This window comes from Mus musculus, chromosome 4, assembly GCF_000001635.26.
Source record: "Mus musculus strain C57BL/6J chromosome 4, GRCm38.p6 C57BL/6J".
Taxonomy (NCBI): domain Eukaryota; kingdom Metazoa; phylum Chordata; class Mammalia; order Rodentia; family Muridae; genus Mus; species Mus musculus.
The window spans coordinates 138,107,110-138,134,170 of NC_000070.6; the positions used below are offsets into that span (position 1 = coordinate 138,107,110).

Genomic DNA, 27,061 nt, shown 5'->3' on the forward strand with positions numbered 1-27,061 from the left:
TCTGTATGGTGGGTGACAACTCAGATAGAGACAGTGATTGCTGTGGAGAGCCTCCAGTCTTGTCTCTTTTGTGTTCTTACATTTGAATCCACCCGTACAAATCTTGGCTCTGTGTATGCGTGGAGTCTGTGGGATGGATCGTAGCTGTTTAATTGATGAGTGTACTTTTCCTCTTAAAGTCAACAGCAGAAGCATTACAGCTTCTGGCTTCATTTCTGGGAGGTCATGGAAGCTGTGCCCATAGACGGCTGAACTTGGTGAAGGGAGATTATATCGTGTCAAAAAATACTGAGTCTGTTCTTTTCCTAAAGGCTGCAGGCTCTGAACATTGGCGCTGAGTTCTCTTTCTAGAAAGCCCTCGGCACAGGGCCTGTAATAGACATTTGAAGTTAGGACACGATCCTGGATCCACCTGTTGTTGTTGTTGTTGTTGTTGTTGTTGTTGTTGTTGTTGTTGTTGTTGTTGGAGACAGGATCTCACACTATAGCTCTGGCTGTCTTTTGTTCTCTAGACCAGGTTGGCCTGAACTCACAGAAAGTGTCTGCCTCTTTGCCTCCTGGGATCTGGTATTAAAGGTGTGGGCTCCCCCAACCCCGCCTGCCAGTCCATCTTGAATGGCTTTCTAGTTTAAGAGCTACTATGAGGACAGCCTTCTCTGTTGGTGTGTTGGGCCAAGCATGTTTTTGTTCTCATGGTGTACCTGCTTTTGTTTCCAGTTAGCAAGAAGTCTGGGTCTTTTTCTGCGCTGTCCAGAATAAAACTGTAGGTGGGTAAGCTGGTTCTGACAGGCTGTTTCCTTGGGTGTTTGAGAGTAGATGGTGCCCTCTAGTGGTAGCAGTCTTTATGTAGGCCTTGAAGTTGGGATTGCTCTGCCCTTAGCAGCAGCAATGTTACAGCTCTGGGCTATAAAGACCTAACCATTCTATCCTTCTCCCTGTACCCAGACTCCACAGTCTCTATCCAGTGGCCTTCAGCAGTGTTTATCCTTCAGGCTCAGCCTCTGCCCTCCCCTGCCATCTTTCTTTTACTTTCTTCTGCCCTGGCTGTTCTTAAACCATCCAGTTTCTTTTTCGTTTGCTGCCAAGCAGCCACTGGCTGCCTTGCCTCTTCTGCTGAGCTCTGCCAACTGATCACCTGCTGTTGACATGCCTACTGACTCTGCCACTGAAGACACTTTGATGTCTATTTTTTTTCTTGTGAGCTCAGCCCATACAGCGGAAAGTAGGCAAGGTACAACTTGTCAAGCCTTTTATTGGACCTAATGTCACAACAACAGGAAGGGTGACACTTGACAGCATCTCTCTGCAGAGTCAGTACTTGAGCCTCAACAGTGTGCGTTTGTATCCAGATGAGAGGTATTTGAGACAATCACAACTCACCTTGCGTGCAAACAAAGGCTGATGTCTATTCCAATCACAGGCTTTCTTCCTTGGGCTTTCTGCTAGGTCAGCAAGTGAGGTGCTCCCCTTGTGTCCCAGATGGTAAGGGCTACAGGGTCACCTGGAGTCCATCATGGTCTGTGCTAGCACAAACTGACAACTGGAGCAGACCTGGTTGGCTGTATGTTCAAGAGCTGGGGCAGACTTTTGTAATTGTGTAGTTTTTTTTCAGGCATCCCTGGAATGTTCCAAATGGCCATTGCTGGCATGCAGCGTGTCTACTGGCTACTGAACTACAGCCCTTCAGTTTAAGGTAGCCAGGATAGCAGTGGCACCCCCACAGCTAGGGGGCATAGGGAATTCCTAGGAAATCTACTTATCCTACCCTTGGTGTCTCTGCCTAATTACCAGGAGTGCTCCCAACGAGAGAGCTCTAACTGCTTATTCCCAAGGGTGACTTTAACTTGTTTTCATGTTCTTTTCTGAAATAAGGGCCCTGGCCCAGACTGATGGCAGTTCTTCTGCCCAGCCTCCTAAGGTTAGAATGGCAGACATGTAGCACTATACTTACAACAAATTGTAGCAGTGCTTTAACCCTGCTTAGCATCTGACCAGACTTCATAGCAGGTGGGATCCCATTACTTAACTCCTTTGAAGTCCCACACAGTTGCTTGTGCGTCCATAGCAAAGCTGACTGCTGGCATCCAGGCTGCCCTTGGTTTATGTTCAGGGTTGTACAGCATAGACTACACAGAGTGGCAGATCATAGAGACCGGGTACTAGTGGGTTAGGTGAGGTTGTATTAGAGAGTCCTGGGAGTTCAAGAATGGGATACAGACAGACCTTACAGAAAGATACCTTACAGAAAAATGTAATGTAGGAATATAACACACACAAGTTAGTAAACAGTTGAGTGCTGTACTTTGCCCCTGCTGTGGTTTCTAAGGCTCTCTTTTAAGGCTGACAGCACATTTTAGCTTGGCTTCAGTCTGCAGGTCTGTGCACAGGTCAGCTGAGTGAGGAGGTTAACCCACAATAACTGAATCAAGACAGCATTGCTCATAAATCGTGTGGGACTCAGGGGTCAGCAGGTCACAGGAAGCATGAAGGCATCAAAGAGATCAACCAGTGGGGCTGAGAGGGGAAGAAAGACCGGGTGAAAAGACTGGACCATGCCTTCTGTAAGGCCTGTGCCTATTCTCTGTCAGGCTCCCCACGGACTTCAGTAGTAAGGAAAGATGACTCTGGTGAAGGAGGCAGGTCTTCTTTTGTCTCAGTGTGTTGTCATAGTCATGGATGTGTTGGCTTTTCTGCCAGTGGGATTCATAAACAGCCACACATGGAACTTAACTGAGCTAAGCTGAAGGAGTCTGCATGGAACTCATGGCAGGCCTGAGTCACTGAAAGTCACCAGAGATGGCCGCTGAGGGTCCATTGACAGGAACAATCCTGGGGTCCACATGACGAAAACCTGAAGGCAAAGGGAATTTTTACTGTTGCTGTCTGCTCTAGGCGTCGGTGAAACTACAGGCTGTCTTCCCTAGTAAGTTTTTAGATGATCTCTGTGTGCCTCCTACAGATGTTATGTGTCATACACATAGAAAGTGTGCTTCCTGTGACCATGGCCCCACCAGATGGTCACCGTGCTTGGACGTAGATGTATGCACAGGTCTTAGAGAACGGATGCTTTTCACCTGAGAGACAAAGATTCCACTCTTAGCGCAGCCTAGTCAGTGTAACTACTACAGTGGAGAAGAAGCAATGGTATCCGCGCCCCCCCCCCCCAGTAGCAAGCCCTTCGGCCATTGGTGGTGGTTAGTGACCAAGAGAGGTTTCTATCCTCAGAATTACCTGCTGCGTAGCAGCTGGCCTCTGAAAAGGAACAGAAGAGATTAGATAGATAAAATTTTAAAATGTCCACGTGTAGTCAGTGATGTGTAGACCAGAAGGTGTTGGATCCCCTGGAATGGGAGCTACCATGTGGGTGCTAGGAATTGAACGTGGCTCCTCTATAACAGTGAGAAGTGCTCTTAAGTTCTAAGCCAATTCTCCAGCCCCCAAATAGATTTTACAAACTACTGTTCATTTTATTTCTTTCGCCCTCCTTTCTCACCACTTTTAGGATCAGCCTTCGAGTAAATAATAGCTGAAACTTGGTAAAGGGTCTTGTGGCAAGGAGCACAGGTCAGGGAAAAGTTGGAAACGGAATCATTGGCACATCTTGAATGTAAATCTTCTTCTGTAGTTTGGGGAATTGCCAGAGCCATAGGGGAGTTGTCCCTTACAGAACAGCTCCACACACACACCCCACCTCTGGGAAATGGAATCTGCGACAAGCCATTTCATGCTTTAACAACTAATAGCTTCATGCTGGGTTGGCAGCACAGGTACACTCCTGTGTTATTAGTGTAATTCGATCAGGAAGGAGGCAGGACAAACAAACAAGAAAATCCCGCTTTAACTTTTAAGTAGCGATCTTGTCATCCATGTCCAACCAACTCGTCCAATTTGGCACTGACGAGTTGGTTGCTCTCTTCTGAGAAGCGTATTTTTGTAGTTTTAAATGGTGATTGTAGTAAAGATGGGAGTTATTAAATTAAGTCACATTGTTCTTGTTAGTATGGTAGTGTTAGTACTAGCCCTTGAATGAAATGTTACTATTCAGTATGACGAGCCTTAAGGACTAAGCTGGCATGCATTCTTTGTGTTTAAATGCAATGTCATGGTGAACAGTGTCTGTTGCATGCTTAACTGTTTGGATTTAGAGTGAATTGTGAACTGGGTGTGGTGGTGCACACCTTTAGTCCTAGCACTTGGGAGACAGAAGCCAGGGGGCAGCCAGGGCTACAACAGAGAAACTCTGCTTCAAGCCCCCCACCCCCTAAAATAGCTGTTAGAATGGATTATACCCAAGAGATAACAAAACTAGATAAGATCTAGTTTTGGCAAAATATCTTCAGATACAATTTAGATTCCCCATTTGTCTTAAATCAGTCAGGAAATCTCACTGCCTTAAGACCAATTCTGAGTTTTCTTGCACTTCTGGGTAGAAGCCAATGAAGCCAGTGTTTAGGTTGTTTAGCCAGTGTGCTTTAGGTTGGTTATAGAAACCATCATTCTCATTAGATTTTGTTTTCCTAGTTTTGTAGACTACAGTTAATCAAACTCTGAGTGAGTTAGTCTTTGCTTTTAGAGCGTAAGGCTTCACTTTACATGTGTTATGAAATACACTGAGCAGGAGTAAGGGACTCCTGGCGGGCCTCCACCAGGGGATCCCTCTCAAATTTGCCAGGCCTAATATTAAAGGTTTATTGTGGGAAGGGAGAGGAGCAGGGACCTGGAAAGGGGGCAGAAGAAGATGGGGAGAGGTGAGAGGGACAGTTAAGGGCAGGAAGAGAGAAACAGGCTGACCAGGAACACTTGGGGGGAGGGGGAGACAGAGACAGAAACTGAGATGGAGGGAGGAGGAGGGAGACTTGGGTAGCAAGCAGTTCTCTCGAGTGCTGCTGCCCTTGTCTCTCACCAGTGGCAGCACGGGTAGTACTGGGAGATCGAGGTGACAGCAGCTGTTGCTAGCTAGCTGTTGGATGGAGCCTAGTAAATTGCACGCCCTCTGGACACTGGAATCAGCTGTGGTGGTGGCATGCGCACAGTTCCTGTTCCCTACCACCTGTTTTAAGAATGCCAGGCAGTGAGAGTGGAGACTGTAACCATCCAGAAACTGATGCACATTGTTATGAGGAATTAGCATCTGTCCTTCATGTTAGCATTCGATCTGTCCTTCATGTTAGGTCTAGAAAGTTAGAATAACTTCCTTGAACAAAGTAGCACATGCCTGTATCTCAGAGCTTGCAGGAGCAGGGGGAACAGAAGTTGTGGTCATTTTCAGCTAACTATTGAGTTCAAGGCAGCCTAGGATACATGAGACCTGTCTTTACAAAAAAGTGCAAATGAAAATTAACCTAGCTTTATGTCTGTACAAGTACAGGTAATCAATCTCTGGAAGTGACAGGAAAGAGAAGGTTAGGAGGTTAGGCCCCAGGTCTGAGGTCTTTTCAGACCCTTCTCGCTGAATGTATATGCATGTATACATTTGCATGTATGCATTCGCATATGTTCTGTGCCTTTGGGTTTATGTAAACCATTTGCCACAGCATCTTCTTAACTCACAGAAATCAGATTCATGCTTTGCCACAGGTATAATTCCCAAGGGACAGTTATAGTCTACATTAGGACTGCCTGCATTCCGTTGTTTGTATGTTAAACAGTTTAATTGACAGGCCATCAAATTGTTTCAAATTGTTTCCTATTTGTGTCTAAGTGAAGCATTTGGAGTGATGTTTCTGCCTGTTTAGGGTTACAGAGTTTCCCTTGGACTATATTGGATTCTCTCTATCTCAGCAGTATCAGAGCATTCCCCTTGTTTATAATTTTTTTATCTGACAGATTAGAAAAAAATAATCAAAAGAAAAAAATAACCATGCTTAGTTCTTATAGATTTCTGAAGTGAAGAGTTTTTATTGTCTTGTAATTTCTGTGTGCATATACATTATTTGTCTTTACATATTTGTATTGGGATACTATTTGAGTTTTTTGCAAGAGCCCTTTATATGTTAAAGGAATTCCTTGACATATATCGTTTACTTTGGTTTTTGCTGCTGTGACAAAATACTGTAGGCTGGGTAATTTATAAACCATAGAAGGTTGTTTGGTGATTCTAGAACACAGTGCTCCGGGCTCAGGCCTTCCTTTATCATTCCAATTCGAAGGTGAATGGGAAGGAAGAGGTAGCAAGAGGGAGGAAGGTGGGCAGGTGGGCAGGCAGCCCTGAGGGAGAGTGGGCATTCATTAACAGACCTACTGATTGTTTGATGGGTTTTTGTTGTTTGTTTGGTTTTGGTAGAAGACAGGATCTATTTTGCCTTGTCTGGCCTAGAATTCACTTTTATAAACTAGGCTGGCCCCAAACTAACAGATGTTGAAACTAAGGGTGATTGACACCACATTGGGCTCTAAGACCATTCTTACTGTCTTGAATCTATCAGGAGCTCTCGGGAGTCCAGCAGTCAGGCCCTTCCCTGGCTTTGCAGCTGTGTTGGCCATTACACTTCTAGCAGGAAACCTCACACATGAATTTCTTATTTTGTGTTTGTTTTGTTAATGGCAGAGTCTATAACTCACTATTTACACTAGGCTGCCTCTATGCCTCTCAGTCTAACTTCTCCTCAGTGATTTGTGGGGGCTTGGCTTTAATACAGCCCTTTCCTGATCCAAGACAGCACAGGCAGTTCATGTGTCTCTGCCCTGTGCTTCTGCTAAGAAGTCCTTTCCTTCATTGTCTCTCTATGGCTTTTGCTGCGCCCAGGTTAGGAAGTGATGGGTTGTACTGTTCCATATAGTGTCAACAAAACTTTGTCCTTAGTTTCCATAAAATTAGTTATGTTCCAGCATCTCAAAGTTAAAGGTGGAACTCATGGGCCTTTTCTCCCTCCCTCACACATCCCAGACACCTAGTCTTCCTGTCTTCTCTCACCCTCCTGCCTCCACAGAGCTTCCTAGTGTATCACAGACCTGTATTAGGTAAAATTCACTCATGGCCCTCGCCACTTCCTGCACACTGACTGCATTAATCTTACAAACTGTATCCTTCTATTTTCTCTTCCCTCTGGTTGAATCCTCCACAAGCAGTCAGAATTAATCTTTACTTTTAAAATTCTAAACATTCATATATTATTTTGTATGTGGGAGTGGTTTTCCTGCATGTGTGTATTTCTGTGTTATGCCTGATTTCTGCCTCTGTGTTATGCCTGATTTCTGCCTGTGGAGGCCAGGAGAAGACATCAGATCACCCGGGACTGAAGTTACAGCCTCTTCAGGAGCACCCAGGCTTTAACAGCGGAGCTCATTTCTAAAGCAGAGCTCTGATTTTGTTACATTGCTATACAGGCCGATCATTCACTTCACAGTCTTCTGCTCAGAGACCCTGAGTGAACTTGCTTTCTGCAGTCCACTCGCCAAGGGGCTCCCATTCACATCCCCCCCTCCTCAGCGCAGTTCACTGTACTCCCCAGATGCAGCCTCTCGGACAATAAGACCCCAATTGTACTGCCTTTAAACACATTTTAGCCCTCCAGTGTCACATTTACAGCCAGGTGGAGCCAGTACATTGTCTTTGTGCTCCTTGTCTTGGTATTTATTTCCTTTGACTGGATGTCAGGTCCATTCCATTCTGGAGAATTTGTCTAAATTCCAGTAGATTCTCAGTGTTTTGTTCATAGTTCACACAGATAAAGAACTGTCTGCGAGTCTGTCTGTCCATCGGAAGTATGTTTTCTTTCTTCCTCATTGCGTCTTTAAAATTAAATTATTTTGCTATTTGTCTTGGGTGTTTCTCAGTGAAGGCCATACTTGTTTATATTCTCTGGACCTATGCATATTAAATATAGGAGACATTTTATATGAGGATTCCTTATGTTATTTGCACATAACTGTTGGAAGTCTTTGCCTTCTTCTCACATAGGGTGGGCACGAGCTGTTAGTATTTGTATTTCAAGTTTTGTTGCCCTGTCTTCTCTGATACTGTGAGTCTGCTCTAGCATATAGGATCCATGGCCCCACCACCCACACAGTTCTCACAAATGAATGTATTGGGTTTTTTTCTAGATTTCCCCTACTCCAGCTATTTCAAAATCTTCCAACATCATAGACTAGTCAAGACCTGGTTGGTGCGCCCTGAGCTCCTCTTGCTAAAACCCTCTGCTGGGACACTGTTGAGTAGTCACCCTTTCTGGACAGAAGCAGTGGCTGGATTGTGCAGAGGAGCATGAAGAACAGTTCTAAAATCCTGCTGCTTTGCCCACCGCCCAGTCCGGAGCTCAGGCCGTCCTCGAACTCTGCGGTCTCAGAAGTGCAGGGGCAGCTGCGCTCAGCCATGCTGGCCACCTCCTCTGTCTAGCAAGGAGACCCTCTGGTGCTTTGTGGCTGTTGTCTGTCTGCTACATTGTGAGACAAGCTAACCGCGCAGGCTGTGCTTGAATCTATGGCAGGCTTCCGGTCTCAGCCTCTCTTGAGTACTGGGACCTGGGCCGAGCCGCCATCCCTGGGTTAAGGTGTTTAAGGAGGAGTGAGTCCCTCTTGTATTTGGGGAGAATCTGTCCTTGGCTCCCAAGTCCTCAGTAAGCGTGACCCTCAGTGTGACCCTCCTAACCAGAATTAGAAAGCAGTTCCCTGTGTTCTTGGAAGCTCTTCACACCCTGATTTAGATTCCCCTTTCACTGTGTTTGAGTCTGAGGGTCTCTATGTTCCCTCCTAGCAGTGAGGACCTGCATCTTATCAAGGTTTTACAGGATGGAACTTGGCATTGGCACACATTGTAAACTGTTGAAGCATTGAGGGGAGATTGCTGACTTAGTCCTAGTCTATTGTGATTATCTGGCATCTTTATGGTTTTGTATTGTCGTTTGCAGCACTCTTTGGGGACAGTTTTTTCATTCCTACCTACTGAGGTAAGGAGTGTGGGATTCTGTGAGTGTGTCAATGTATTTATTTCTGCTGGAAGTCATTTTCTTTGTGTGTCTCCAGATGTTCCTATTAGAGACTGCATTTAATGTACTTTGTGATTTTTATGACACATTAAGTGAACCAATTCATGGTATTCATGGTTTGGGAACACAGGGTACGCACGCCCCTGTTCGGCTCATGGTGGTTGAATTGAGATTATGCCAGATTAAGACTAATAAAGAACAAGATTAAAGTATTTCTATGTTAGTATTGTCATTTTCTTCATATTATGTGATATGAAGTGTTCAAGGTGACAGTAGTACAGACCCTTTAGTTCTTGCTTACCCAGCTGAGCCAGGGGCAGCATTTCCTCACAGTTTACACAGTAGGTGGCAGGGCCTTAATTTCCTGCTCACTCATGACACACTCAGCTGTGTGCACTGTATACGTGTGTTCATGCCAGTGTGCATGTGTGCAGCTAAGTGTGAATTTGTACGTTTGTGCAAGTGGCCATCATGTGAGGGTGTGTGGAGGTCTGAAGACATTGTTGCGTGTTTTCTCATGATCAGCATTCATCTTTATTTTTGTTTTCTTTTTAGTAAATTTTTTCATATATTTTAATCATACTCTTTCCCATTTCTTACCCTCACCTCCCTATCCACTAACTTCATTCATGCTTAAGTTTGCATGTGCTCTCTCTGTCTGTGTCTGTCTCTCTCTCTCTCTCTCACGCACACACACACACACACACACACACACACACACACACACTCACTCATTCAACAGTAAGACAAAAAAAAAATTGAAACATAAAGCTCCGTATTTGTTTTCAGACCTGGGACAAGGGGCTGAGGTGCAGATTTTACACATCAATGCAGACCTGGCCTCCAGTTCTCCCAGCATCCCTCAGTTTCTACCTGGCATACCCTGCATGCAATCCTGAATTTACCAGGGCAGAGGTTGGGCTGCCCTTTCCCCAGAGGTTCCTCCCTATATAATCCTGACATCATTATTATTATTATTTTATGATTATTTGTTTATCTTGTTTATTGTAGCTGTCTTCAGACACAGCAGAAGAGGGCAACAGATCCCATTACAGATGGTTGTGAGCCACCATGTGGTTGCTGGGAATTGAACTCAGAACCTCTGGAAGAGCAGCCAGTGCTCTTGACCACGGAGCCACCTCTCCAGCACCCTCCCCCTTAATTTTTTTCATTTAAAGATTTAAATATGAAAGAGCATTGTAACTGTCTTCAGATACCCCAGAAGAGGGCATCAGATCTCATTGTGATCCACCATGTGTTGCTGGGATTTGAACTTAGGACCTCTGGTAGAACAGTCAGTGCTCTTAACCTCTGCGCCATCTCTCTAGCTCTTATCACTACATTTGGTTTCTCTTCTCTTTGTGGGTGACCTCTTTCTCCTCCTACCCCGTCCTGTACCCCCCCCAATCCCTCCAAGGCCACCCCCCCCCAGCCTCTATCCTTGGGGCCAGTGAACTTGCCCAAGAGCACCTTCCCAATAAACCTGCCTTTAATCTAATCTGATTTAATTTGGCTGTTTTCACTGGCAGTGGAGAACTTACCCATCACCCTGCCCCCTCCTCCCACCAAAAATGGGGTTCATATGTGTCTACTCCTGAGCAACTTCCACATAGATGCTGAGCTCTGTGGGAAGGGGTTTGATGAAGACATCCCATTTAGGGTTGAGTGTCTGGAGTCTCTCACTCTCTGCTCTTTGTCCAGCTATGGGACTTTGTTTCCCCCCCTGTCTACTGCAAGAGGAAGCGCCTCTGAAGAGGGCTGAGCCAAGCACTGGTCTGTGGCCATAGCTCTTTGTTCTTAGGAGTCCTTCTGTTGCTTTGTTCAAGAACCGTAGCAGCACATGCTCCCTCAGGGCCTATGTATGGGCATCTAGGTTCAAGTTCTTGGTGACTTTAGCAATTTTAGGTATGGCTCTGTCTCATAGAATGGACCTTAAATCCAATAAGAAAGTGATTGATTATTCAAATTATCATACTATCTACCTTTTTCTTTGAAACATGGTTTCAGTAAACCTGAAGTTGATGGATTAGGTAAGGCTGGCCAGCCAGTGATCTACCACCAGTGTGTACTCTGTCCCCACACTGAGAGCATGGCAATGCCCTCTGGTGCTTTTCCACGGGCTTTAGGGTCCTGATGTGTAGATAGGATAGCTTCCTGCACCTCCCCCCTTTCTGTAATCTCTCACTGAACCAGTCAGCTAGGCTGGCTGACCAAGGACTAATGTGACCTACCTATCTGTTGCCTCCCTCACCTGACCATGGAGTTACATGTGATGCTACCACATCTGGCTTTTCCACAAGTGCTCAGGTCTTTACATTTGTGTAACTCACAGCTTTACTAAGTGACACATTTCTCTAACCTCCCTTTCTGAGGACTCTGCTTTCTAGGGCTGTTAATTCTTAATGTCTGTAGGGCTAGTGATTGGACTGCTCCCCTGCAATGCTGGAGACCCGCACCAGGTTTCCTGCCACAGCCAGGCTGAGACTTGTAGACTGTTTGAGGGCATGTCTTCAAAGCTAGCTGGGCACTACAGAAAGAGCTTGTAGCAAACAAGTGAATAGTAGTTATTTCTTTCATATGGTTTTAAGGCATTTTAGATGGACTTTTGGTATTTAGAGATTCATGGGTCTGTCTGAGTAGCTGCTTACCACCCTAAGCCGTTTATGTGATACTTGTCAACCCAGGTATTAAGAAGAAGGGTCCTCACCTGACCTTCTGAGAAGCTGCAGTCCGTGGTATTTTCTTTAATAAACAAAGCATACAAAGTTTTCTTCTGTGTGTAGTTAAATGTTTATTAAAACACTAAATAACTTGGATTCTTTTCCTTTTTATCTCTCTTTGGCCCATAGAATTGAACAGAATCAACATTTTAAATTTGGACTCTGAGGCCTTCCTAATTTTCTATTTAATATGTGTTTCCCCAGAAACTCAGGGACTCAGGATAATTGTGACAGTTGCCATTTCTTTCTCTGTGGTTCAAAATAAAAATAGCGACTTTATCTTTACTCTGATCTTAGTAGCCATTATCGAGAAATAATTGTGTAGTGTGAGCAGTTTGATGGTGTAATACATTTGCAAAGTTGTGGCATTATTTCCTTTCTCATGATATTTTTCTCCCTGCACATACAGCTGTGTATAAATTACATCTTGCACACCCTAGAAAGCAGTGTTATTTATTATCTATTATAAGTGATCTTTCACATTTATAGTTCCACTTTTTCTACACAAGACAGGATTTCTTTTTGCAGCCCTGGAACTCAGTCTGTAGACCAGGTTGGTTTCAAACTCCGAGATCCACCTGCCTCTGTCGTCCTAGTCCTGGGATTAAAGTACGCCTAACTAATTGTACTTTAAGAAGTTTAAGACACGTAACTGAAAGTATTTTTTGCTAGCCCTACCCGTTAAGTAGCCCCTATCTTAACCATCCTGCACTGCTCCCTCCCTGCCTGTAGTAGGAAAGGTTTCTATGGCAGTTTCTGTAGAATTCAGTATAGGATACCAAAATGGGCCTTCGCCCTCGGGAGACACTGCTTTCTTCTGTGGCTTTTGTCTAACTGTGCACCTGCCTGGAGCGCCTATCCTTCCTTGTGTTGCTGTTTGCTCTAAGTTGCACAATGGCTCTAGTTTCCTCAGCCTGCTTACTCCAGGTTTAGCAGGCATTTTTTAGTACCAGAGAATGGCCAAGTATAAAATGGGAGTTTCTCCTGTTGTGAGAAGCCAGAGCTTTGACTTGCTTTTCAGATTCTTCAAAGTTTCCACGGCGCTGGCTCCATAGTGAAGGTGGCAGGGACCTCAGCTACTTTGCACGTTGCAGTCCATCGGAGAGCTCAGCGGCTGTGGCAGCCATCAGGGCCTCTCCACAGGCTTGGTTCAGTCAGTCACTGGATGACAAACGCTTATATGCCTGGTCTGCCCTCTGCAGGCAGATGAAGTGCTTTGCTGAGGATTTTACAAGGAGAGCTGACAGAACTTTTAGCCAGTCTGGGACGATGTTGAGTCCTGTCCCGCTGTGGCAGCCATGACTGCTGTAGTGGAGCTCGAGCCAGGAAGGGTCACTGGAGTGGTTGTGTGGGTGCTTGTGCTGTCTTCTCTGCCGTGGTTAATAGTAATCATCTCTTCTCCTCCCTCCCCGCTGCCTCTGTCCTCCTCTCCCCTGTTTTTATTCAATTGCCCTATATACACCCCCACCCCACTTTTCTTTTAATTTTGTGACCTCTCGCCCCCTCTGCCTCCCCTCCTTGCTTGGCTTCCATGTTGCTAGTTTTTATGTTCGCGTGCTCATTATCACCCTTTTTTGTACTTCAAATCCCAGCAGCTGCCCAGCCAGGTCCCTGAGCACAGCCCTGTGGTATATGGGACTGTGGAGAGCGCTCATCTTGCTGCCAGCACCCCTGTCACTGCAGCTAGCGACCAGAAGCAAGGTTTGTGTATGACTGTTTCCTCCCTCTATCTTTAGTCTCTTGTATAATGACATTGCTCACGGTGTCCCATCAGACACCCGAGGGTTGCTCTGACTGCTCTGTAGCAAATCTAAGGTAGAAAGTGAGCTTGTAGGAAGGGAGGGGAAGGGTCTTACATTGTACCTGCCTTGCTGTTGTTGTCTATGTGTGAGGAAACACTTAGCTTGAGGAGAGTGATCAAAGCATATCTCTCTATATATTGATTTACAAGAGCAGCACAGGTGTATTTTCACCATTTTATGGGGTAGTTGCTATTTCTCAGAGGAGATAACATGTTTCCTATAAGCCTGAGGCACCAGACCTCAGAACAAGGAGCTGAAGAGAGCTCTGGAAGCAGACAGGGGCCTTGGCTGTGATGTCCTGCTGGGGCCCCCACCTGGGCCTTGCAGTTTCTTCTACCAGAACCAGGGGTCTTGGGAGGACTCTCCCACCCACGTGTAAATGACAGCTGTTCCTCCATCATTGCTGATGCAGGAACAGTGTCCAGGCTTCTGCTACTGAGCAGGGCACAAGCTCCCAGGCGCTTATCGAAAGCAAATACGATGCCTTTTGGAGGAAAAAGCTTAAAAGTGAGAAGTGGTCTTTCCTTTCCTGACTGATGGATTTCACTTTGCCTTTGTGGAGCTTGTGTCCAGTGCTCAGTAGGAAAAGGGAGCAGGCACAGGCGGCTGCTGTCCTCTGCTTCTGGCTTCGCTCCCCAGTGGGCATCACCATTGTATGCTCTTTGAGGTCTCCATTCATCAGGTCTACTACAGCTAGCTTTTGGGGGTGTTGGTTGAAGTTGGGGTTTTTTATGGTTGTTGTTGTTTTGTATTTCTAGACTGAATTTCTCTGTGCAGCCCTGGCTGTCCTAGAACTTTTTAAATGTTATTGCTGATACTGGGAATGGTCCTTAAAATAGAAGTATTTGAGCAAATGCTCTTAATTTTAGCATGATTCCTTTTTTATGTTTTTTTACTTTTTCAAAGGGTTTGGTTTCACACAAGTTAATTACATTCAAGCTTTTTGAAAAGCTTGTTTGTTGGTTGGTGGATTTGTTTAAACAAAGTCTGAATACTGTAGCTTAGGGTGGCCTGGACCTTGTATGTAGCGTGAGCTGGCCTCTAATTCTTCAGCCTCCTGAGAGCTGAGATTACAGATAGGAGCCTCCACACCTGCTGATTTCAGTTTTCCCATGAGCTACTGTGAAATACCAGACCCTCCCTCTCCATTGAGTATTGACAGTAGCATTAAACCTTTATAAGATAATTTTAAACCAAAAGATAAAAAACTCTTAGCTGGCCTTTTTTTTTATTATTATTATTATTTTAAATTTATTTATTTATTATATGTAAGTACACTGTAGCTGTCTTCAGACACTCCAGAAGAGGGAGTCAGATCTCGTTACGGATGGTTGTGAGCCACCATGTGGTTGCTGGGATTTGAACTCGGGACCTTTGGAAGAGCAGTCGGGTGCTCTTACCCACTGAGCCATCTCACCAGCCCCCGGCTTTTTTTTTTTTTTTTTTTTTTTTAAGATTTATTTATTTATTATATGTAAGTACACTGTAGCTGTCTTCAGACACTCCAGAAGAGGGCGTCAGATCTTGTTACAGATGGTTGTGAGCCACCATGTGGTTGCTGGGATTTGAACTCCGGACCTTCGGAAGAGCAGTCGGGTGCTCTTACCCACTGAGCCATCTCACCAGCCCCCCCGGCTTTTTTTTTTTAATGACTGTCACCTCTGCAGCAGTCAGACATGTAGAAGGTTTATGTGTGCTCAGTGCTGAGTTCTAGGTACCAGAGCCTTGGCCTTGCAGAGGGTGAGGTAGGTTTGGGGAAACTGCTTTTTCTCTCCAGTGATTAAAGCACTTTCAAAAAGAAAAGCTTGAAACAGGATCTGGTTTTGAAGCTCAAGTCGTTTGGGAACTCGCTATGTACCCAGCACTGAGCTCAGGGTTGTGACCCTCCTGCCTTTAGTATTGTAGCGGCGCTGCTATGCCCAGCAGTAAGACACTTGAAGCAAACATTCTTGTATGATTTTACTCATAGTGACGAATAATCTTTAGTAGATTTTCCTTAAAATTTTAGTGCACTTTTGTACAGATGTAATCCAGTCGGGCATATTGAGTGTATCTGTACAACTCTATTGAATACATCTTCTTTGCATACTGCTTCCACAACGAGGCTTCGTTATAAAAACATCCATATCATAGTAGGTAATAAGGGTTCAGACCAGCCTGACAACACTATTTGAAGTTGTTTTAGGAAGAAGACTGCTCAAATTTTAAAAATATGAAATATTTCTATTTTGACACTTTTAGGTCTATATATATTTTCAGGAAGGGAAAATGGAAAATTCTATAATCCCCTTAGCTGTTTTCATGTCTTATAAATTTGAGTTAACAAAACAAATTTTCAGGCTGCTATACAGGTGTGGATGGATTAGCAAATGTTTTAGACTGTCTTGAGAGTACTGTGTTTTGAGTACTGTGTTTTGAGTACATTTGAGAGCGCCAATGGGCAGCCCTTTGTGACTGAAGTCGTCGTCACATCGAGGATTTTCTTGGGGGTTCTCATAGATTGCCAATATGTGAAGTGATTTTTAGACTAGGTGGGCTTTTGTTCGGGGTTTGAAGTGTGGCCTCCCGAAGCCCAGGCTGGCCTCTGGCCCCATCTGTCGCTCAGGATGACTTTGAACTCATGATTTTCTGCCATCTCTTGCGGTTCTTAAATTGGAGATGTGTATCACCTCTCCCAACTCCTGTGGTGTTAAGGATGGAATCCTGGGTGTCACTCCTGCCAGGCAAGTTTCACCCACTAATGCACCCCAGCCTCAGGGGCTCTTGCAGCTGATGCTGCTAGTGGTTGTAACTCAAATGCTGCTAGAAAGGGCTCTTGAGGAGGAGTTTTTATTCTGTTCTTTTTTGATTATGCATTTTTCTTTATGCTTGCTTTTCAGACATTAAATTCCTTTTAGGGTAAGTGTAGAGAGATGCACTTACTTAAAAGACTTGTAAGCTGGGTGTGCCTGCACACACCTCTGGGCAGAGTCTGACCTTGTCTACATGCAGAGTTCTAGGCCTGGGACTGCTTAAGGGGACTGCACTGTAATTGTCCCCCAGACATTAGTCTGTGCTCTGCCCTGTTGGTTGGTTTTCTGTCTTGTCAATGGGTCTGTCAATGCTGAGGTCTGAACTGGTAACAAAATGCCCTTCCTGCTGGCCTGCTCACCCCTGAGTAGAGAAACGTGGGGTTTGAAGTCACTCTTGAGCCATTTGCTAGTTCGGTAGTTTCTGGACCAGAACTGATCTCTAAGCCTCAGATTCCTCTTCTGTAAACCATGAGCACAGTAAGTAAGTAGTCTATCCTGATGGAGGGGTAAGAAGTGAAGGGAACAATCCTGCCGGGCCGTTAGCCCACCTTGTGCTAGTTTCTTAGTACATGTCAGCTGTGATTATTACACTGCTGTCTCAGAACCCAGCACATGAGCAGATGTGTTTAGTGTTGTATGTGGACAGTGACACAGTGTTTATAAAGGGAGAACTATGGAATGCATGAGGAACTTGGCTTGGTGTTCACCTCTGACAGCAGAGAGCACTAAGGCTTTTCTCTTCCTTGAGAGAGACTTGAGCCAGTGCAGCACAATGCTTCCAGGGTCCAGGGCATCGGGAGAGGTAGACACGGCAGTCCCTATAGTCGTCAGTCTTCATATTTTTGGGAGGAGTTTGCTCTGCATTCAGAGATGGCATCTGTTGTTACTCGGCCCTGAGCCAGCTGGAGTTCTCTTGGCATTCAGGGCAGGCTTGCCCCTCAGATAGAGGATGCTGTCAGTCTCGGCCTCTTCCTAGTAAAGCGCCATGGCACCTGCTTGATGGTCATGAAACGATCACAGCACTGTCTAGACCACTGGTTGGTCATTCTTATAATAATGATAATCCATTATAGAAACTGGGTCAGCAAAATGAAAGAAAAGTGTGTGTCTCCCACAGCTAGACATGTTGAAGTAACTGAAGTCTCTACAGAGCGAGGGGCTTCTCCCAGGAGTAGCTTTTGAAGTTACCAAGTGGACCCATGTGCTGTGTGTGGTCTGGGTAGCAGCCCTAAAAGATGGGAGTTTCTCAGAGCTATGTAATAAATGAATATCCACTAAACAAGATCAACGAAGAACACACATGTATAATGAATGCATATGGTTCCCATGCATTTTTTTTTCTGCCCTGCCAACTTAACCTGAAAAGTTTGGAGTTGAGCATTTACTGTTCTTGCTAGGATAATGAGAAAGCGCAGTCTTGTAGGTAGATGCCTTAGCATGGTGATCCATCAGCTCTGCTTTGCTCTGCCCTGCATGGCCGTGTTCTCGCTCGTTCACAGATTTTACATTGCTGGAGTCATTTTCATGGGTGTGGCTACATTGAGAGCAGAGTCTCTCAGTTTTAGAGAACTGGACGCGTAAGGACGCCCACAAGCTGGGGACATCAGGGAGCCCCCTCACAGCGACTCCCGTGTCCGTTACCTGGACGCAAGAGCTCAGTTGATTAGCGCCCCTTTTCCTTATGGTTATCATTTCTACTTTCTCTTCTTTTCTCCATACACAGATTATGTTTCTATAGACACATACATACATACATACATACATACATACATACATACATGTGTGTTTCCCATGAGTTAAAGTCCAGTGGTTGCTTTAGTGGCTCCTTACCTTGGTTCCCTTTGAGGAAACCTTGACTTTGTTTCTACACTGCTGCCTGTTTTGGTTAGAACCTTTTCAGAGAAATGAGAGTTAATTTTGAAACTACCTTTCATGTTAAAGTGCTTGGGGAGTTTATAATAGTTTGGTTTCTGATTATTGGTCTTTGTACTGTTGTACCTGGATAGTAGTGTGCCCCTACTAGAAAAATAGTCGCAGGAAACAAGGTAGAGAAGAGGTGGGGGCTGTTTTCGCTTTAAAATGGTTGCGCTCAGTTGGGTGTGGTGGCCCACGCCTATAATCCCAGCCTTCAGTAGGCTGAGGCATGAGCCCAGGGTGCATATAGTAAGGTGAATGGGAAAGATCTAATGTTAGCTTCTATGAGGTCTCCTCTTGTTCTCCTGACATCACCATATGGCAAACTGTCTTACTCCTGCGCAAGTCTCACGTGTCAGTGTCCTGGAGATCAAGGCCTAGGAAGTGTAACTAGAGACCAACCAGGCCAGTGTCTTTGGAGTCCTGTATTTTGGTCTCTTTTCCTGCCCATGAGTGTGGGTAAGTGATGGACAGACTTGGCCTAAGGCAGTACTGTGTATTATGTGATTCAAACTTATTCTTAAAATATTTTATTTCTTTTCCCCCAGAAGAAAAGCCAAAACCAGATCCAGTGTTCCAGTCTCCTTCGACGGTCCTTAGGCTCGTACTCAGTGGGGAGAAGAAAGAGCAAGCAGGCCAGATGCCTGAGACTGCTGCAGGAGAGCCCACCCCAGAGCCTCCTCGGACTTCATCACCCACCAGCCTTCCTCCACTTGCCCGGAGTTCACTTCCTTCCCCCATGTCCGCTGCCCTTAGCAGCCAGCCACTGTTCACTGCTGAGGACAAGTGTGAACTTCCTTCCTCCAAAGAAGAAGATGCACCTCCTGTCCCCAGCCCCACGTCTTGCACAGCAGCCTCAGGCCCTTCACTAACAGATAACAGTGATATATGCAAGAAACCCTGTAGCGTAGCGCCTCATGATAGTCAGCTAATTTCTAGTACTATCCTAATTAATGAAATGAATGGAGTTGGAGAAAAATTATCAGCCAAGGAGAACACTGTGGGCATGCTGAGACAGGAAGTGCTGCCATTGACTCTCGAGTTAGAGATTCTGGAACATCCACAGGAAGAATTGAAAGTGGAATGTACGCCGACTCCCATTGCCCCGTCCATGCTGCCTGCCTTCTCCCCAGCTCCTCCGACTCCCCCCACTTCTCCTCCTTGTCCTCCGGTTGTCCTCTCTGCCGCCATTGCTCGTTCTCCCGCTGTTGCCACTGAGGTCCAGAGAGTCGCCGACGAGGGAGAAAGCCTGAGAACTTGCCTTAGCAAGGATGCAAAGGAGATGCAGGACAAAGCAGAGTCAGAATCAGATGGGCAAGCAGAAGAGACTGCGGATCCCCAGAGCCTACATTCAGGAAGGAGCCCCGCCCCAGGTAAGCTGCTCTGCCCGTAGTGGTCGCACGCTTGCTGCCGCTGAGGAAGAGCCAGTGGTGGAGTTATTTTTTAATTGGCTACTTTCCTTGACTTCCAGAAACATCGAATGAATGCTGAAATTCCTAGTCTGATTTCTTCAGTGGTGTGCTTGTTTTTTAGTACAGCCTGCAAAAGAGTTACTCCATTGTCTAAAATACACTAAATGCCGCCAAGGTATCTGTCTCTCTGCATTGTTACTTTTGTTACTTAAACTCACGTCCTCAGCCTTTTGCTCTGTTGCTTCGAAACTAGAACGGAAGTCAGCATGGTCTTTCACTTCCAGCCCTGTCTTCCCAGGGTTCTAAGCCAGCCATTTGTAACTGAGTCCTGGATGGAGAACTGGTCAGGGAAATTGCACGCAGAGTTGCAATTCCTCTTGAAGAGCAAAGCCCCCTTTGGTTAGATTCTTTAATGTCTCACTTTTTCTTTGAAACGTTTCACTTTAGGTTGGCACTGATAGTGTACACTGGTAACTCCAGCACTCTGGACATGGAGGCAGGAGGGCTCAGTCACTCTTGAATTTGAGATTACTCTTTCTGCAAAGTGACGTCCAGGCTATCTGGGCTGTGTAGAGACAGACCCCTGTCTTGGTTAGACTGAAAAGAAAGTTTGATTTTCCTTTTACGTTTTTATCTAGTCACTTCTATCTCGAAATTTTTATAGTCTTCCTCAAGTCAGTTTGTTTTTTTAGTAATATCACCTAGGATCAGATGGGTCTGATGACTAGATTCTTTTTTTATAAATTAAAAAAATTTAAGATTACCTTATGTGTATGAGCGTTTGCTTCTGTATGTGTGCGAGCTCGCCCATGTGTGATACCACATACATGCTTGTGCTGAGAAAACAAGTCAGATCCCCTGGGGCTAGAGTTACACATGGTTGTGAGCTGTCATGTGGGTGCTAGGAAATGAACCCTAAGTCCTCTGCAAGAGCTGAGTCATCTCTCCAGCATGAAATTATTAAATTTTAGTTCAGAGTTTCAACAGTTTTAACCCCCAAGTTTTCCTGGATCTTACTGGTCTGATTCTTTGGAGAGCGACCCAGAAGAAGTAAACACTACCTTGCCCGGTGCTGTGTAGTTGTCTTTGGTACATGTAGCAGGTGAGTTGTTTACAAACGAACATTCTCCATGTGCTAGAGAGGCGTGCATTTCAGTATGCATCATTTCCCAGGGCTGTAAGCATCAGGTTGCCTCTTGTTTTTTTCCTGAGAGCTTAGCTGATAAACTATTTCATAATAGTGGGTCAGGAAGTGCCTCGCCAAGCTTCTAGTAGTCAAGTCCTGCTTGGATCTTCATGGGGTGCATCTGCTACACTGTTTGTGGCCAGGCAAGTGTGAACTATTGAATGGCTGGATCTGACGACTATGCAGATGTGTTCAGAGTAACCTCTTTCCACAGACCCATTGGTAACGCACGTTCTTCCAGACAGCCTGTTGAATTGTCCCTATCTAAAGCCCTGGTTTTCCCTTGCACACCGAAGCCTTGAGTACTGCTTCTAAGGCCTTGAAAATACACATCCTGGGGCTGGTGAGATGGCTCAGTGGGTAAGAGCACCCGACTGCTCTTCCGAAGGTCTGGAGTTCAAATCCCAGCAACCACATGGTGGCTCACAACCATCTGTAACAAGATCTGACGCCCTCTTCTGGAGTGTCTGAAGACAGCTACAGTGTACTTACATATAATAAATAAATAAATCTTTAAAAAAAAAAAAAAAAAAAAAAGAAAATACACATCCTTTCCTAACTAGTGCAAGGAAATGAGCGTACATCTTTCGTTAGTTTTTTCAAGACTTATTCTTGGTCATGAATAGGAATTGAGAGTCATTTCATGTTCATCAGTTGTGTGTGGTGGTTAAAAGAAGCCGATGTGGTGGTACATGTTTGTAATCCCCAAAGTCAGGAGGCTGATACAAGTAGGTAGCTACTAGTCAGAGCTCGGCCTGGGGTATGGAGCAAGTTCTCAGTCAGTTAGGGCTTGTTATGTTAACAAGACCCTGCCTGCCTCAAAACAAAACAGAACCAAGAAATGGCGTGAGGGATCATCTCATAGAGACCACAATCTTTTGAGGCTGTTTTTACAGGAGTCTGAGTGTATGTATTGGAGACATCTCAACTATATTCTAGGCTAATGTGGAGATCACTATGTAGCTCAGGCTGGCCTCTAACTCACAGAAATCTTCCTGGCTGCGATCGCAGAAGTGAGTCTCCACACCTCTTAATGAATCTTTTCACTCATTGCCACGGCAGCTGTCAACTGTCTGGGCAATGGAGAGTATGTCTGTCAGCGTGCAGTCGGGCTCGTCATGAAGTTACAGGTCGTCGGGAGTCTTCCCCCTTCCTGTCTCAATCTAAGTGCTCAGTGCTTACAGTGTAGTCTCCAGATCTCAGGCGTCACCCTTGCTATGGAGACAGTTGTTGCTCCTCTTTTTCCTCATATAATTTGTGTGTGCTAAGATGGACACTTCCAGTGTATAGTCTTGTATATGACCTACTGTCACTCCACCCCCTACTCTGAGCTTCCGGTGGGGGGGGGGTGGGGTCTGGATGGTTCTCTGACTTCCCACTCTCTTCAAACCTCTCAGGTGTTAACCTACACAAAGGGACTCTGTTGATTGTTCATGATGAAGAATCCTTGGTGAAGGGCCTTAGCTGGGTTCTGTCCATCTTACAGTTCGTAGGCCATCCTGCAGGGAAGTCAGGGCGGACATAAGGAGGCAGGGACATGGACGAGAAAGCTGCCTACTGACTCCCTCCTGGCTTGCTCAGTATTTTTTTTTTCTCTCTTATGTAATGCCCCATAGGCTAGTCTGATAGAAGCATTTTCACAGTTAAGGGTCCCTCTTCCCAAAGCCTAGCTTGTGTCAGGTTAACATAAAACTAGCGTGCATATAAAGTTAGCCCTGTGGTGCCGTGGTGTATGTGCTATGTGATTAGATATAGCTTCTCATGGAGTTGACTGAACCCAAGCAATACGTTACGGAGAAGAAACAGGTCTGTTCTCATGCCTGTGCCGTGTGTTTCAGTAATTGAAATAGGATTCTTTTTATAACATGTGTATCTTCTCAACGTGTGTCTGCTGAGCAGTCTGTCAGTAGTTGAGTAATACTATCTTTCCCTTATAGTAAGGACCTCATTTTTACAAAACTGGGGCTGGAGAGATGGCTCGGTGGCTGAATTTGGGCGCTCTGGAAGAGCAGTCAGTGTAGTAGTAGTTAAAGCTTCCCCTTAACACCACCAATAAGTGGTGACATCAGTGAGGAAAATGGAGGGACAGACAGCAGCAGTCCTCATGCTCCTGCCACCTGGGAGAGGTCTCTGAGTGCCCCTTCCAGTGTGTGCAGCCCCGTCCTTGTATGTTCTTGCCATTGTTGAGCCCTTGAGCTCCCCCTACTCAGCTCCCTCTTCAGTCTTTCTGTCTTACATGAATGTGTCTGTTCATGATGCATGTATTCAACATGCCTTCCTGAAAATATGCTATCTTATATCTCAGGAACTGAGAACCTGGGTCCAGACTTTTTTTTTTTCTTTTTTTTTTTTTTTTAAGATTTATTTAATGTGTATACATTGCTGTCTTCAGACATACCAGAAGAGGGCATCAGATCCTTTCACAGATGGTTGTGAGCCACCATGTGGTTGCTGGGTATTGAACTCAAGACCTCTGGGCCGTCTCTCCAGCCCAAGGCTTGTTATTTTTGAAGCACTGTGGTATTGACTTTTGTCAGTCCTCACAGCAATCCTACCACCACAGAGGAAATGGGACCTTACCTTGGCAGCCTCTTGCTCAGTTTGTGGTGGAACCAGCCTCTATACTCACCTCCCCGGCCTGCTGCCTTGTCTTGTGGTTTTTGATTTTTTTGAGAGGAGAGCTTTGTGTAGCCCTCCCCCGGCTGTCCTGGAACTCGCTCTATAGACCAGGGTGGCCTAGAACTCAGAGAGATCTGCCTTCCTCTGCCTCCTGAGTGCTGGGATTAAAGATGTGTACCATTATTGCCTGGCTCAGTCTGCTTCTTAAATGATATCTATGTGTGACTCCTTCAAATCATATAACCTCTAAGGAAATTCTAGACTTCTCTCAGCAAAAAAGGTGCAGGCAGGGTAAGAGGTGAGTGGGGGAGGGGGAGAGGGTGGGATGTGATAGAAATACTCTATAATAGACATTAACCCCTGGGGGGAGGGGAGAAGGTGGGATGTGATGGGAATACCCTATAATAGACATTAACCCCTGGTGGGAGGGTGGGATGTGATGGAAATACTCTGTAATAGACATTAACCCCTGGGGGGAGGGAAGAGGGTGGGATGTGATGGAAATACCCTATAATAGACATTAACCCCTGGGGGGAGGGGAGAGGGTGGGATGTGATGGAAATACTCTATAATAGACATTAACCCCTGGGGGGAGGGGAGAGGGTGGGATGTGATGGAAATACCCTATAATAGACGTTAACCCCTAGCTTGTGCCAATAAAACATGTCAGCCTTGGTTATTTTGAATTCTTTCAGAGGCTCAGGCAGTTCAAGGCCTACATAGTGGGTTCCAGGACAACCAGAGCTGCACAGTGACACCCTGTCTCAAAATGACCCTCCCATCCCCCCCAAAAAAACAGTTTACAAAAACAGATATTAGGAGTTAAGTCAGATGGGATTTCAGAGCCGCCCTATGTCAGCCCTGAGTGCCCAGCTTCCGTTGATTTCCCACCCACGTGTCCTGTGCACACTACTGAGCACACTGGGAAGGGAGTCAAGCACAGGCACCCCCACACAATGCTGCCTAGGGACGTTACCCCATGTGACACGACAGCAGCCACTCTTCCAGAACGGCTGTGTTGTCATCATCTTTAACGTCGACCTTGAACAGGATTTGAATGGACCGCAGAGTAAGAACTGCTGAGATTATTTCATGACTGAATCACAGTCTTCAGTTTTATGAATGGGGAGAATTTAAGTATTCCTCACAGAGTTGTCGGTTTTCTTGGTTTTGTTTTGTTTTGGCTGGGGTTAGGCACTCGGGTCTGAAGCTGGAGCGCCGTGTGTGGCACTCACATTGGAGCCTGCCTACCACCTCGCTGCTTTGTATAATTGTTCTGGCATGTCTCTATTCTTAGTTGTACATATATTTCTAGGTTTATTATGTCTGTGAGGAGAGGGAAGGAAAGATGGTGAATGAGAGCGAGAGATCAGAGGACAGCCCTTCTCTCCTTCCACTGTGGGTTCAGGCAGTGAATTAAAATCTGCAGGCCTTCACAACCACTGTTCCCTCAAGGCCAAATATTTGGTTGCAGAAAATGTTTTCTTTCTTAGTTTGAGAAACATTTGAGCAATACCATTGACAGTAAGTGGCACTCACATTCTCTGCAGGTCTGATTGAGAAAGTGCAGCCTTCCTGGCTACCATGTCCTTTACTAGGTGTTGGGACCAAACCTGGAGTGTCCTGTGCGAGCAGTCCTCTGCTGTCGTGAATTATGCCTCCAGCCCCTGTATTTATTTTTAAGTAAATTAGAATACCCCTTTGATGTCTCTTCTCAACCATAGTTTAGGACCAGGAAAATAATCAAATTTTATACTATCACAAACCTCCAAGAATCCTGGTGGCCTAACTGGTGTTATTAGAGCCACACTCATGTCTCCTTTTAGAGTATCTGGGATGAAATTCAATAGTGATCTGATCTCATTTGTTCTGATGACTTTCATTTGCACTTCCCATATTATGTATCTTCAGACCTTTGAATGCAGAAGTGACTGAAGTGCCTTTCCGCTGAGGGTTTCCATAGAGACAGGTGTGTAACTCCTGGGATGGGCAAGGTGAAGAGCTATGGGACTGGGAGCTCCACGCTGGCCTGCCGAGATTGTGTAGGTCACCTTGAGTAAAGTCTGTCAGCCTGCACATTGTCGGCCCCAGGTGTGGACTCAGGAGTAGAAAGGGTGGCTTTCCGTCTGGGTTTCTGAATTCATGGTGCCCATGTCACTCAGAGATGAAGAGCATCATAGAGGGCCACTGACCATGTGTACTGCGGGCTCCGGGTTACAAGCTGGGGCTGTAGTAATCCATGCCTCTGCATCTGTACCATGTTTACCTTGAAGTAAACGGCAGTCAACATGATAGTAAGAGGAGCACTGAGAGGCTTGTTAAATTCGAACCCACCTGAGCAGCTCCCCGGGAGCTGGGAGAGCATGCTCACGGGCTCGCTGCAGGGACCTGCCTTCTCACTGAGGGCAGAGGTTCCCAATGGCTTGCTCTTCCCTGATGACATTGACATACATGCCGTGAGCCAACAGACACACTGCTCACACTGTCCTCCTGTGTGGGTTCCATATCCCACCTTCTCCCGATAAGAGATCGGGGTGGAAATGGAGCTGGAGTTCCGAGGAAGGAGCACAGGGACAGAGCCACACTGTGAAGTGGGGACAGCGACGCTTGGGTAGTTAAGCTCTGGCCTTTACCTCCAGAACTATGCTCTGTTATTAGTAAACGTCCTAGTTCTAACATAGGGACAAAGTCTCAACCCTTCTGCCCTGAGATGAATTTTTGATCTTTCCTGGGATTTCAGTAAGCCCCTGCTGTTGTCTAGGGTACTGTATTAAATTTAATCAGTAAGATCAAACCCTTTCCCCTGCCCAAAAGGCTTAAACTCACAGCACACTTAGCCTTGCAGTTAAGCCTTTGTATAGAATAGCAAGGATATAATGAAATGTGGGGACCATTTTTGGCGCAATAGAGCAGGAAATGGACCTGATGCTGACCCAAAATTAGAAGCTAAATTTTCAGCCATTGTGCCTCGGCAGAAAATGAAGCAATGAAGCATCTTGAAGAGGGGCGCCAAAGTGCAGCGGCCTAATGGTTTCACTGTCAAGGAAGTCCTGACTGCTTAGGACTATGGGAGTCTTACACAAGAGTACAGTCAACTGAAATTGTTACGTAAAATCGTCCAGAATAAAGCAGAACTCAGTGCTGATAGGAATGTAGGCCGAGAGAGTCTTCGGTATTCTCCGCTGCAAATGGCCTGAGGATGGAGGTAAATGGACTTAAGCTTTTGGTCAAATTCTGACTCTGGTGGTGTCTGTGCTGCCACCTGAGAGGCACTAGAGTGCTCTGACAGGGGACACTCATCGGCCAGCTAGTCTACTCATGCTGCGGTCAAGTGTGTGTAATGACTGGAGCTGTTCTGATGCCATGGCCTGGGCCAAACAGCTGTTCTCTGGGAACCCTCAGATTCTAAGCTGAGCTCTGGGAACCCCCAGATTCTAAGCTGAGCTCTGGGAACCCTCAGATTCTAAGCTGAGCTCTGGGAACCCTCAGATTCTAAGCTGAGCTTGTGTGAAGAGGCTGCCGCCACCGCCACCGCCACCGCCACCACTGCCGCCTAGCTGGTGCTGCTTTTCAGCTCTCAAGAGACCCAGTGAGTCCTTCCTCCTGTTTTCTGACCATGGGCCAGTAGCCGCCTTTATTTTTCTTCTGTGGCTTTGGTCTGTATGGTCTTGGAGTTGAGTCCACGAACCTCT

The 27,061-nt window shown here is 45.8% G+C and overlaps 1 protein-coding gene across 55 annotated transcripts in view; it reads left to right on the forward strand.

Annotated features, from left to right (window-relative positions):
• Positions 1 to 27,061, forward strand: part of Eif4g3 (eukaryotic translation initiation factor 4 gamma, 3) — a 215,308-nt gene that overhangs the window by 115,331 nt on the left and 72,916 nt on the right. For 38 of the 55 annotated variants that reach the window (XM_017320161.2, XM_006538775.4, XM_006538770.4 and 35 more), the window contains 2 exons: positions 13,237 to 13,345; positions 18,701 to 19,525. In XM_017320161.2, the coding sequence (XP_017175650.1) occupies positions 13,237 to 13,345; positions 18,701 to 19,525 (934 nt within the window). Of the gene's footprint in view, positions 1 to 8,043; positions 9,136 to 13,236; positions 13,346 to 18,700; positions 19,526 to 27,061 lie in introns of those variants that run through there. The other 17 variants (XM_030253470.1, XM_030253471.1, XM_030253477.1 and 14 more) reach the window with 3 other exon arrangements.